The sequence below is a fragment of the Chelonus insularis genome, unplaced genomic scaffold (assembly GCF_013357705.1).
Source record: "Chelonus insularis isolate UGA/USDA-ARS -01 unplaced genomic scaffold, ASM1335770v1 scaffold_277_pilon, whole genome shotgun sequence".
Lineage (NCBI taxonomy): Eukaryota > Metazoa > Arthropoda > Insecta > Hymenoptera > Braconidae > Chelonus > Chelonus insularis.
Window position 1 is genome coordinate 787014 of NW_023276791.1, and position 13693 is coordinate 800706.

The window sequence follows — 13693 nt, forward strand, 5'->3', positions numbered from 1 at the left end:
TAGAGGTGGAGTTCAGCCGCCGATGAACACCCATGAAAGTAACAGTGCTGTAGAACACCTTGAAGTACGCGAAAGGGATTCTCCTTCTCTCAGTTCAACATTCCTCGTTGTCGTGAACGCATTCAAGTCTCGTGTGTGTTTTTATCATTTGACAGATCAGTTACTAATTCAAAGGCTATCAACTTTTTTTAAATCAATAATAAACAATTAGTAAATATTTGTTATTTATTTATTTCACTATTGAATTGTAAATAATTGAACAATTGTAGGGTTTATTTGAATTGTGCAAAAAATTAGTGAGCTCCAAAACAGGATGCGAACTTCCTGAAGAAGGTTGTTGACATTTGAAAAAAACATCTTTGGATTTTAATCAGTGAGAATGGATTGGGTAAGGATAAAACCTTGAAACTAATGTTTGTTATTATTTTGATGTTTTTCAAGTTATTTTTTATTTCTCGAGTTATTTACTTGATTAAAAAAAAAAAAATTAATCGTCCTGGTTAAAAAAAGTTATGAGGTCGAAGAAACCGAGTCTACATGTGTTTTTTTTTTGTTACTTATATTTGTTGCACTACCTCACGCGATCTCCAGTGAGTGCGACCAACGAATTACTGAAGCCGGTTCAACTTTCTGCAGCCTTGAGACTATCCTACCGAATGATGCATTTTTAGTATTACCTTTTTCATTCATTTTCATACGTAGGAATATTTATCTTATCAATTCTTAGAATGTTTTTATAACAAATAATTAATAATTATTTCTTACTACTAGGGGAATGTTCCCTACGTTTCATAACAGCTTCAGCTGAGAAACCAATTCACACCATAGATGCAGAATGATGTAGAAAACAGGAAAAAAAATAACTCTTTAGCACTATTATGGGAGCCATCATATCACTTATTACGTGGGAGAATCTCGTGGAATAGTTATTGGTCGGTGTGGGAATTTAAATCCATTCTGCCCACAGGTACTATCCCGCTTCGGTGAGGAAGAAACGAATGTAGTAATGATTTTATTGCAAAATCTTCTGCCAACTTTTAATGATATAAAATCCGTAATTTGCCGCGAAAGAAAACTCATTTTCAGAAGCTCAAGAAATTTCTTAAGGGCTCATGAAAAAACGATTATTACTGGTAATTTTCATCTAGATTCTTTAACAATATACTATCATTTTCTCATAATTTTTTTCTTCCATTTTTTTTATGAACTCAATGAGACAAAATGAATTCGTTCATTAGTAAAAACTGTTTCCTTATTATTTGAAAATAGAACATTAAATTGATAATAAAATATAAAGTTTTGTCTTTTGTTGGATATAGCATTTAGAAAAGCTTTCTAACTTATAAAATTATTTCACTTATTTTTCACAACTATTATTAAATCGTTTTGATTTTGAAAGGCTTCTATAAAACGTTTGACATCATATGATAGAACATTACTTCTTTTTATATTAAATTTATAACAATTAATCAACTTTATCTCGACATTCCTTTTACGCTTCTGACACGAAAATCTACGTCGGTCATTAGGAAAGTTTTGAGATACGAGTAAGTGTAAAACAGTACATATATAAAATTTATGCTGGCAAGAGTTCAACTCATTAAAAGCATATTAACATCAGAAAAACTACCACCCTACCTTAAATATTTTTTTATAGCATCTGAATAAACTTTAAATGAAACTATACATTGAATTTATAGCTGTTTATTAAAACTTTCATTTTTTAGTTTGTCCAGTTATTTATCCAGTTATGCACCAGAAGTATTTTGCATTAAGGCGTTATCAATAATAGTAATGGAAATGTCTAACTGTATTTTTCAAAGCATGCGGAATTCAAATGCCATTCCAAAAGGAAAAAAATTATTATATAATATTAATTTTATCATTGATTTTTAACAAAGATTACGAACTTGTTCCTTACGCCTTTTTTGACAAGCTTTACTATAAAGTATATGCTTGACATAAATTAATATTCATCAATTAAAATTCACTTTTCCACAAGGAATTAACTTTCATCTGATAAATTATTTATCACTTTAAAGTCCACACGGTTTCTTCGAAATATGCATTCAATACTTTTCCTCACCCCCAAAATATGATACTTTTCCTGGAAAAAAAAAGAAATTCATTATTGTATCATCAAATATAAAATTGATAGTAAAGTATAATAATCTGAGAAATTTTTATTACTTCTAAAACTTATTTAAAAATAGTTAAAACACTGTTAGATAATATTATGGTAAATTTTCATGTAAATTTGAATTGAAAAGGAAAGTAAAGATTTTTTACACTTCCGACAAAGTGTTGAATAGTTAGATAATTAAAGGGAATTGATGTAAATTTATCTAATTCGTTATGAAACGAAAAATGTATTCTGTTATGAAAAAAAAAGTAATATAATTCGATGTTGTAATGTATCAATGATTTAAGAAATTAATTGAACACTCTTCTGACGACTTTCGAGAAGAAAACTAGTTAATTCAACACGTGCTAAGATCATGTGGATAGTGAAAGCGCGATGTTTAATTTATGCTGAAGGAAGAGCTCATCAATTGCTGCGACTTTGATTCTTGCGACCTTCATTTAATAGTTAACTTACTTACTGACTTACTCTTCAACATTTCTACATAATAAGAAGAAAGACGACCTTCAGGAAACTATAAAATTTTCTATTTGTGGTGTAACTGTCATTTCCATTGACAATGAAATGTGATGCATTAAAGACCATTATAAAAACGTATAAAAAAGCTAGACAACATTAAATTTATCAATGACAACGAAAGTTTGGTCATAAGAAATATGGAAATTGGCAGCTGGTTAACCTTTTCTAGTTATTACTTCTTGGAGCAGGTTCTTTGGGTCATCTATCCCCCTTTCTCTTATCTGTGACCAACGTCACATTTCTTTTCTCCTATTGCTCTTTATTACTTTTACTCTAAAACATTAATGCTTATTAATAGTCTATTTCTATTTGTAGAAAAAAAATTAATGAGCAAAAAAATGATTGATTTATTTCCTGTGAAGAAAACGATCGTCCAGTCCCTCCAGCAAATTCCTATGAAAGTAAAAGTGAGTCAGACATAACAGTAAAGCAAGGCGAACTGATACACAAGAGCTGATCTCAATATTCTTAGAGAATGTTTTGTATATGAATGAATAAAAATAAATGTCAAGATACTTTTTTTTTTAAACATGTAATTGTTACACTTGAAATGTATATTGTAAAAGAGAAGATACTTTTAAAAAGTAATGGCAATTACTCAAGCTAAAGTTTTTGTATAGTTTCAGTAATACTTTTTTCATTAAAGGAAGTTATTACTTACAACTAATTGATTGAATCAATTTATTCAATTAATTTAATTAATTCAATTATTTCGAAGATTCATTGATACTTTAACATCGATACATACCAGTGATATCATAATTAATAATTATCTCTTGTGAAACATTTCATTTGAAAGAAGTCTACGAATAGACATTTCAATATTTATTTATGCTAATACAACATTTCAATCTTAAGAATGTATATTTTTCATTACCGCTTTTCTTATTTATCATATTGTTAAGAATCAAATATTTATCTCTATCATAGAATGCTGCATTTAATTAGAACTCTTTGAATAATTTGTAAAATTATTTCTCTGCAATCTTTTCCAGCAGAATAATTTTAATAACTATTTATTTTTATTAACTAAGGAAATAACAATAATTGCTTTTTAACAATTACATTTAATAACTTCAAAGAGTTTTTTATTAACAAGCTCTAAACAAGTTATGAATTTCCAATATTATTAATCCTTTTATTAAACTGGTATATTTTAAAAATAACTTAAAATCAATATAAACTAGAATATTCAATCAAATATTCAAAGCTGCCTTTTAAATTTCCATTTACAACATAACCAATAATTTTGAACATAAAAAAAATTTAATTAGGAGCTACATAACCAATTAAAAAATACTTTCTACGATAAAAAATAATTATATATACCGTTTATTAATTAAAAATAGCCCAATCTAAATGAAAACAATCGTTCTTTTGATCAAATTCCTTGTGTTGTTGCCGGTCCATTTCTTTGTTCCACCAACAACAAAGGCCATAAACGTGTAATGGCGTCGATGCGATTGCAGGAAAGTTGGTAACATTAAACATTAATATAAGCAAATATAATCGCTAGCTTTGTAACGATTAGTTGACACCGCTACGATGTAACAACGTAATAAGATGTTATTACGTTTGTCGCGCCGAAACGCCCGAGAAAGTCGAATCAAAACTCGCTCCCTCATATATACGTTCCTTCGTTCTTTCTTCTTGCTTTCTCTTTACACATACGTTGCATAACGAGGAGTGTCGACGCACCTCATATATACAAACTGTGTGTCACGGTCCTATACTTTGGTACACACTTCTTTTAACATCAATTACGGTTTAAATAAAATATTTACTTGACAGTCTTGACGTTTATCCTGTAATTATATCTATTCTAGTCTCTACAATCAATTTCTCCAGTAAAAAATTATGTACAAAAAATGATTTATGAGCTAATTGTCACTTTGAAAAATGCCTGCAATAAATAAATCGAGTGAGTAAATAGATAGAAATTAAACCAATCAATTAAAAGATTTTACCGTTAATTAAAATGAAACATTTTATTTCCTATGGAGTCTTATAAGACTATGGTGCATTGGAACCACTAAATTGTTTTGTTCCAATCCTTCGAGCACGTTCTTCGATGCGTGACAGTACTTGTAAGTGACTGAATTTGTAGGATATCCGCATTCTTCTGATGTAAAGAAGGGCCAATCACTTCGTTGCACCTCGATGAAAAAAAAAACTAAAAGCTTTCTTCAGATCTTCTTATTTTCAAATATCATCTAAGGAAATTGAGAAGTCTTCAATTTCATATTTCATTCAAATACCATAAAAAAAAGGAATTTAGAAAGTTTCTATTTCGTTTTGATTCTAATAAAAAAAAATTAGACAATTTATAAAGATTTCCAAGTTGGAAAAAGAAAATTTAATTCAATGATTCTTGCCTTCATTGTTGATACTGGTGAGAGAAGACTTATTTTAATTTACACTTTGAAAAGAACCTATTATTAAAATAAATATAGGTATGCTATTAATGTTCTATTTATTTCAATTTGATTTCAGAAAACACCAGGAATGTCACTCATACTGTGGCTGGTATTGATACTAGGTTTAGCTGACAATGGTAAGGCAATCAGTAATCTATCAATTTTATGTATAGTATTCATTCTTTCGAACGAAAGTTTAGAGGCTAAAATTTCTCCATGTAAACCGCAGTTTCACTCCCAGCCATTTATGTCTACTTCATTCCCTGTAACGAACAACATGCGTGATGTTGAAGTCTCAATAGATTTTTCTCTATAAAGTACTTAATGAAATGTCAATAGTTAATGGCACAGACCTACATGGGTATTGTTGTATTAAATAATTAAAGAATAATCAGGTCGATTATATTCAATTATATTTTTCATACAGTTTAGCATTTATTATTCATAATAATTTCATAGACAATTTATTTTTTACGTTCAATTCTTATTTTTACAACAAAGTTGCATTTCCTAAACTATCACGATTTTAATTTTCTAAAAAGTTGAAAAGTTTTGTAAATAGTCAATTTCATTAATAAGTATTGAAGATGATTTGTTAACAACAATATATCAATCAAATTTGTTATTACGAATGAACTATTATTCAATCATCATTATTATCACTATTATAGTGAGAAAAAATAAATTTATTCAAATTTTATATACAAGAATCCATTATTCATACGATTTTCATGCTCACCGAGCAATCTTCAAGGTAATAAAAACCTTAATATCAATCAGTAATGAAAATTTCATTTTCCATTAATACTACATGGGTGGTTATAACAAACAATCATCATGATTTCGAAATCAGAAGCGACTTTTACAAACGTAAAGAATGTAGGCCTGTATTTGATTATTAATAACCATCAGTTATATACATGAATTCATTATGGAGATTTTGATGTATATCTTCATAAATATTAGACGTTCAAATATTATAAATAAATGATTTATTTCGTTTAGGACATGCTGAGAAGAGAGTCGTATGTTACTACACTAATTGGTCAGTCTACAGACCTGGAACAGCCAAGTTTTCTCCTCAAAATATCAATCCATATCTTTGTACTCATCTTATTTATGCTTTTGGTGGTTTCACAAAAGATAATACTCTCAAACCTTTTGATAAATATCAGGATATTGAGAAAGGTAAAGTAACAGATGCTTTTTTTTTAGCAAAGACTATAATAATAATTTTATGAAATTACCCTTTAATGGCTTGTCTACAGTGAATTATGATGTTATCATGATCTAGATATGAAACAAATATTTTTCCCATCATTTCAGGTGGATATGCCAAGTTTACCGGTCTAAAAACATACAATAAAAATCTGAAAACAATGTTGGCGATTGGTGGTTGGAATGAAGGATCCAGCAGGTTTTCTCCCATGGTCGCAGATCCTTCAAGGCGTCGAGCATTCGTAAAAAACGCTGTTAAATTCCTCAGGCAAAATCATTTTGATGGACTCGACCTCGATTGGGAGTATCCAGCTTTCAGGGACGGTGGAAAGCCTCGCGACAAGAATAATTATGCTGATCTTGTTCAGGTACTTTATTGTACATTGAGATAAGAAATTTTTTAAATCATAATCATTATAGTCTTGAATAATTTTGCCATGTAGATATCGTTACATGAATCACTACAAGTCACGAATTCTTTAAAATATGGAATTGTTGGATATTTTTCAAGTTTCTTTTAAATATAAAAACGAAACTTCTTTTATTGTTACAAGCTTAAAGAAACTAAATAAAAATGAGACCAAAGAAAGAATCTTACGTCTTACTTTAACGTCTTAATGTTCTAAGTTCTTTAAGTAGTTTTACTCAAGTCTAATAATGACGGATAATCTATCTGATTTCATTGCAGTATGATAAGAAAGAAAATTAGAGTTGAAATTAATGAACAGAAAAAAAGCAAATAAGAAATGAGATTGGTACATAGAATCATGAAGAAATCAAAGAATTATTTAAAGACAGTAAAAAATAAATGAATAAATCATTTGCATGACAATAAATTACAAGATGAGATTCACTAATTGAATATTAAAGTAATTATTTTTAATAAGGAAATGTGATAGAAAAATAAATTACCTGTTCATCAAAAATCTATAAAAGAAATTTATGATCATTCATATTTACATAGCTAAACCCAGAAATAAAAAATTGCAATATAATCTAATAAATCACGTCATTTATCATAAATTCAACCACGAGTTTCTTTACTTTTAATATTTTCGATTGTGCACTTTTCATGTCTCTATCTAAAGTGATAAATGTTCAAATACTAGAGAGGATTTTAAAATGGAAAAATAAAGAAACTTTTAGCTGATCTATCATTTCATTTAACAGTCTAGTACGATAAGAAAATAATTTATTTGTTTATAAGAAATCAATAAAAAAAATAGTTGTGTAAGTTATGGAAATAAGAGAGTGGAATTCCACTGAATTTGTTGTTAAACTTGATTGTAGGAATTACGAGAAGAATTTGAAAGAGAATCTTCGAAGACTGGACGACCAAGATTACTTCTCTCTATGGCTATACCAGCTGGTATTGAGTATCTAGAGAAAGGATATGATTTGCCAAGACTCAACGAGTATCTTGATTTCTTCAATCTTCTCTCTTACGATTACCATTCAGCGTTTGAGCCAGCTGTTAATCACCACTCACCACTTTATGGCTTGGAAGAAGACAACGAGTACAATTATGACAATGAGTTAACAATTGTGAGTAAATTGCTTGATAATTATGTATCCATTTTCTCTGGTTTATTAATTGAATTATTAGTGGTTTATTTAATTATATGCAACACATCATTATTTAGGATTACACGATATCCTATTTATTAAAACATGACGTTTCATCGGATAAAATAATCTTGGGTATCCCAACATATGGAAGGTCTTATACTTTGTTCAACAAGGATGCTACAGAGATTGGATCTCCAGCTGATGGGCCAGGAGAAGAAGGTGAAGCCACAAGAGAAAAAGGATATCTTGCTTATTACGAGGTATGACTATTAGAAAATATTCCTTAAATGGTTAATAATATACTGGTAATGGCTAAACTTTACTTCTTCAACCATCAAAGAATAATTATTTAAAGGTTAAGCTAGTGATTGTGTTAATTTGAATAAATCAACAGTTATGAATTAATTCTCTAAAAGAATAATTTCGGTCAATTTGTCTTGAGGTTTCCTATTAAGTAGAAAGAAACCAAAGAAGTTATTTATTAACATAGCTAGCATACTTTGATTATATCAAATTGCAACAATTTATTTATTTTAGTTTAAAGAAACGTTTTATGTAATTATTTAAATTTATCTGAAGAATATTCACTTAATGATATTCAATCAGTTTTATTTTTTATACTTTGAAGTATAATTAATGTATCACATTTGTTAATTTAAATTTCTTGTCTTTAGATATGTGAAAACATCGGCAAGTCGGATGAGTGGGAAGTAGTCCAACCAAACCCAAAGGCAATGGGTCCTTATGCATTCAGAGATAACCAATGGGTTGGATATGATGATGAAAATATTGTTAGAGTCAAAGCACATTATGTAAATGAAAAATCCCTAGGTGGTATTATGTTTTGGTCGATTGATAATGACGACTTTAGAGGAAAGTGCCATGAAAGACCATATCCGCTTATTGAAGCTGCTAAAGAAGCTATGCTTACTTCTGATTCAGGGTAAAATTTTTTTTTCTAAAAAAAATTCTTCAGAATGTTTTTTTTTTTGTACTTTTTGACGTCAATATCTGAATTTTTACAGACGAAGCCAAACAACACAAAAGCCAAAATTATCAGGAAATAGAAAGAAACCTAAGCCTCAATCGAATAATGAGCGAGATGATGAGACATCGAGTCGGCGACTGAGACCTGAAAAACGTAGACCAGGTGCTACAACGTCATCTAATAGAAAAAGAATCTCTTCACCGAGATCAAATAGTAGAAATCAAGGTAGCTTTGAAGATGATGACGATGAAAGGATTGAAGATGTCGAAGATGATGGCAATGCGGTGAAAGAGAATTCTAATAGAAATAGATCAAAACCTGCATTTAGAACTCGCGCGAATAAATCTGGTTCACGAAGGAAATATCAAAATACACAAAGAGATGAACCTTCAGATGAAGAAATTGATACTTCTAAGGAACAATCATTGGGTAATAAACTTACAACGCCAGAACCACCTACTACACCCGATCCTGGAACTGGTTAGTAATTTTTTACGATCCTCCAAGCATTCCAGTGGTATTTAAGTTGTTGGACTTTTTTCTTTGTAAAACGAAAGTTTTTTACGACTCAACTTCCTCTTAGCTTGCTTATATTCAGTTCATTTTAAAGTTTTAAAATATTTCTTTATGTAAATGTGATGAAAAAGTTCTTTTAATTTTCAACTATTATTAAACAAGAAGCGAATAATTTATTATTATTCTTTCGAATAACAATTAATAAAAAGTAAATATATCATTTGTTTTTTTAGATTTTAAATGTGAGGATGAAGGATTCTTCTCTCACCCTAGGGACTGCAAAAAGTACTTTTGGTGCTTGGACAGTGGCCCTGGGGGGCTTGGAATCGTTGCTCATCAATTTACATGTCCCTCAGGACTAGTATTCAATAAAGCTGCTGACTCCTGTGACTACCCGAGAAACGTAATTTGTCCAAAAACAAAATCAACAAGTACTGGATCATCACATACCGGATCAACAACTAAAGCTCCCATAACTGCTGCTACAAGCAAAACAACATTTTTACACAGCACGACTCGTCGGACTACAACAACAGAAAAAGCTGAATCAGAGGAAGAATATGAGTATTATGATGAAGAGACGAATACAGCTGAAGATGAAGATAAGGAAGAAGCAACAAGTACTACAACAGTTAAGCCTTTGATTTATAAGACAATTACTCGAAGTAAACCGGTAACTACAACAACGACAAGCACAACAGACATTCCTGTCACTAGTTCTCCAAGGAGTTTTAAATCAACGTCTGATAGGGTTTTAGGTTTAGAAGATGAAGAAGATCCTCAGGTTATCAAAGAATTAATTGATTTAATTAAAAAAGCTGGTAAAATACTTTTTTCATTATTTTTTAATTATTTTTTTTTTATTTATTGATTATTAATTATTTATTTGTATCATAAGGTGGCCTGGAACAATTAGAAAAGCAATTAAAATTAGGAGATAAAAATTCTAATAAGAAATCAGAACCTGGAAGTGATGAAATTACTCCCGCTACAATCAGTCGTAGTTTATATGAACGTGTATTAAACCGTCAAGCTAGTAAAGTCGGTGGACTTTTTGCAACTACCACAACAACTACTGAGCAACCTAAAATAAATAGAAATGTATTTTTAACTGATCAAACGACAAGAAGTAATCGAATCAATTATCAAAATGGTCCTGGACGATCTCAATTTGAAGGTCTTGATGAGGTTCCTGAAGTCAAAAGTCTTCGTCGTACTAATAAACCACATTATGTTACTATTGAACGTCAAAGGTATATTTTCGAAAGTAAATACAGTAATTCTACTCGACACAATAGGTATATAATTTTCAATGAATTATTATTTTCTTAGACCTTCAACTACAGAATCAATTTCTGAGGAAGACACCGACGATTTCTTAGCAGATGAAGAATCGGTAGATCGAGATACGGCAAATGTTGCTTCATCTGAAGATTTAGCAATCAGAGATTTTGCTGGGAATGAGAGAGAGTCTCCATTTAAAAAAGCTACACCGAATTACGTGAACATTCGTCGTCCTCGTCCAACTACACCTGCGTAAGTTAAAATTTCATTATAATAAATTATAAATAAATTATTTTTGTTTGAAAAATTTTTTTTATATTTTTCTACAGCAGTGAAGATGATTTTAGAAATAAAGAGGACACTGTAGATGAAAATCAACAAAGGTTTTCTTCACAAGAACGGATGGATGAGAAAGAAGAATCAAAAGAAACATCTATTCCCAAATCTAGGTTTCTATTCCTATTCTTTTAATGAATGAATACAATTCACTAGGTTATAAGTTTTAAACAAAGTAAAAATATTAACAACTTGATAAATTGATTTACAGGTACACTAGCATTCAAAGATTTAGAAGTACAACTTCAAAATCATCGGATTCGACACCATTCATTGAAAATAGTAATTTTAGTGAAGAAAAATCAGAAACTCCAATGACCACAACGTCACTATATACTCAAGACAATAAATATAGCTCTGAAAGCTTAGTTGTTTCTACATCGCCCTTGTCTATTGAGATTTCTTCTACGTTAGCCTCTAAACTGCCTGAAGCTACATTCACTACCGAAGAATCTTCAGCAACTAGATCGACAATTAGTACAACCCATCTACCACGCACAGATCCTACAATTTTCGTTGAAAACTTTGTAACCGATTCTACATTAACAACTTTACCCGTATTATCAAGTTCAAAAGCACCAGTTAGCAGAACCACAGTCGCTCAACCTCGGCCGTTTGGTTTTCCCCGAAGAGGTCGGCCAACTTCATCAACGAGTCTACCAAATACTTTGCCATCAACAACAGAACAAAGCAGAGGAAAGGTGAGTACCAGACCAACGAAAAACTTTGTGAGAACAAGAACACGACCAAATCAAAGACCTAGTGAATTACCTGATGAAAATCATCTTGATAATGAAGAGGAAAAGACTGTTGATGAAAAGACAATAAATAGATCAAGACTTTCTGCAGTAAGAAGAGGAAGTAGCCGATATTCAACAAGAACACCGGTAGGAAATAATAATTCAAATGTTAATGATTTTTCATCAAGAAGACGACCACAACGACCAACTACATCTGCTCCATTAGTTATTACTGAAGCATCATTTGAGGGCAGACCTTCTTCCTCATTTCACAGAAGACGAGGAAGACCAACGACAACTACAACACCATCAATTATCGAAAGTACAACAGAAAATAATAATAATTATAGTAGCAATAATAAACGACGAAGAAGACCTACTTCAAGATCCAACATTGATAACTTTTCTGATAGTCCTATTATAAGAATATCTCCAGCCCTTTCAGAGGGACAGTTTGGCCAGTTAAATAATACCAAAGTCAATTCCAGTGAGCCATTGAAGGTCACAAATATTAAAATTATTAGAGTTTACGATGAAAATGAAGGAAAGAATGATATAAATAATATAATCAATAACTACGAAACCACAACATTTACAAGTGGAACAGAAAGAATTAATTCTGAAGACTTGGATAGCGTGACTGAAACAACATTACTTTTTTCAACGACTCCCTCACTAACTAGGTCTCCTGCGTTAATAAATAGACACAATGTTGATAATATTATTGATTTAACTCAAAACGTAATCAGTTCAACAGAAAATCCAATAGAAAAAAATGAACAAGAACCAGAAGTGATAAGAAGGAAAGTTTATGTAAGAAGAAGGCCAATTTCATCAACAACGGAAGTTAATTATCAGTCTGAAGTACTAACAAAACAAAATAGAAGACGGAAAGTTATAAGAAGATTATATCCAGTATCATCAACAGCTAATACAATTGATGAAATTGAATCATCAACTACTGGAGTAAATGATGATGGCCGAGAAAATGAAATAATAACTACGACAGACTCTTCAGGGTTATTTACAACAGTAAGAGATGACGAAGGATCGATCTCAACTAATACTTTCACTAATTTACCATCTATAATTGATTCTACAACACAGTTTAGTTCAAATCCAACTACTTTAGCTACTGAAGAAGATACTTTATCTATAAATAACGACATAGAATCAGGAGAAAGTACTACTGTGAGCAATAGTTTCGAAGATTCCTCTACGACAATTTCTGTTTCAACTCTACAGACTACCACAACAACAACAACAACAGAGAAGCCAAGATTTGTCAGGAGAAAGTTCATTCGTAAAAGACCATTGGACTTTTCATCATCTACTACGTCAGCACCTTCATCACTTACTCCAAGACGCGTAGGATTCCGACCTTCAAGTGATTCTACTTTTAACTTGAATAATTTATCTAAACATAGAAAGAGTTTGTTTATTCGTAGACGTCCAATTTCTTCCACACCATCAGGTGCTGATGAAGATTTTCGAAAAGATAATAATAATGATCAGGATGATGTTGATGATTTTGATGATCGGGAAGAAATTTTATCACAAACAAAAAAACCAATTGGGGTAAGTCATGATACTGAAAGCTTTTGGAAACAATACACAACATCTTCAACACCTCTGGCATTGACTCCAAGCTTTCAAGACACCTTAACACCATCTGTTGATGATTCGTCTCCTCAAGAATCGGCAGATAAGCCTGGAGATGTTGTGGCTAACCGTGAATCTCGTACTTACCTTCACAAAGACGACTCTGACAATGACGGATCGACTAAAGTATCTAATTCACCTGTTTTTAATTCATTTTGGCAAAGTCAATCAACGAAAAATCGATCATATCCAAAACGACCAAGTTCTACTACAGACTCTTCAGCGACAGAGACATTAATTCCATCGAAAAAATTCGACTTTGCTGCTGATGCAGCTCACAGAAAACAAGGTTTACAAAAAA

At 30.9% G+C, this 13693-nt stretch overlaps 1 protein-coding gene and 1 long non-coding RNA gene across 2 annotated transcripts in view; one reads left to right on the top strand and one right to left on the bottom strand.

Moving 5' to 3' along the window:
- The window catches only part of Cht6 (Chitinase 6), a 17690-nt gene continuing 3997 nt past the window's right edge, over positions 1 to 13693 (top strand). Inside the window, exons 1-13 of the mRNA XM_035093571.1 lie at positions 1 to 388; positions 5156 to 5216; positions 6085 to 6267; positions 6406 to 6665; positions 7588 to 7842; positions 7941 to 8126; positions 8541 to 8809; positions 8892 to 9334; positions 9604 to 10191; positions 10269 to 10623; positions 10703 to 10906; positions 10984 to 11103; positions 11202 to 13308. Coding sequence (XP_034949462.1) covers positions 380 to 388; positions 5156 to 5216; positions 6085 to 6267; positions 6406 to 6665; positions 7588 to 7842; positions 7941 to 8126; positions 8541 to 8809; positions 8892 to 9334; positions 9604 to 10191; positions 10269 to 10623; positions 10703 to 10906; positions 10984 to 11103; positions 11202 to 13308 — 5040 coding nt within the window. The 5' untranslated portion in view covers positions 1 to 379. The remainder of the gene's footprint in view (positions 389 to 5155; positions 5217 to 6084; positions 6268 to 6405; positions 6666 to 7587; positions 7843 to 7940; positions 8127 to 8540; positions 8810 to 8891; positions 9335 to 9603; positions 10192 to 10268; positions 10624 to 10702; positions 10907 to 10983; positions 11104 to 11201; positions 13309 to 13693) is intronic.
- The window catches only part of LOC118073220 (uncharacterized), a 26504-nt gene continuing 14738 nt past the window's right edge, over positions 1928 to 13693 (bottom strand). The window contains exon 3 of the long non-coding RNA XR_004691082.1: positions 1928 to 2107. This is a non-coding gene — a long non-coding RNA (uncharacterized lncRNA). The remainder of the gene's footprint in view (positions 2108 to 13693) is intronic.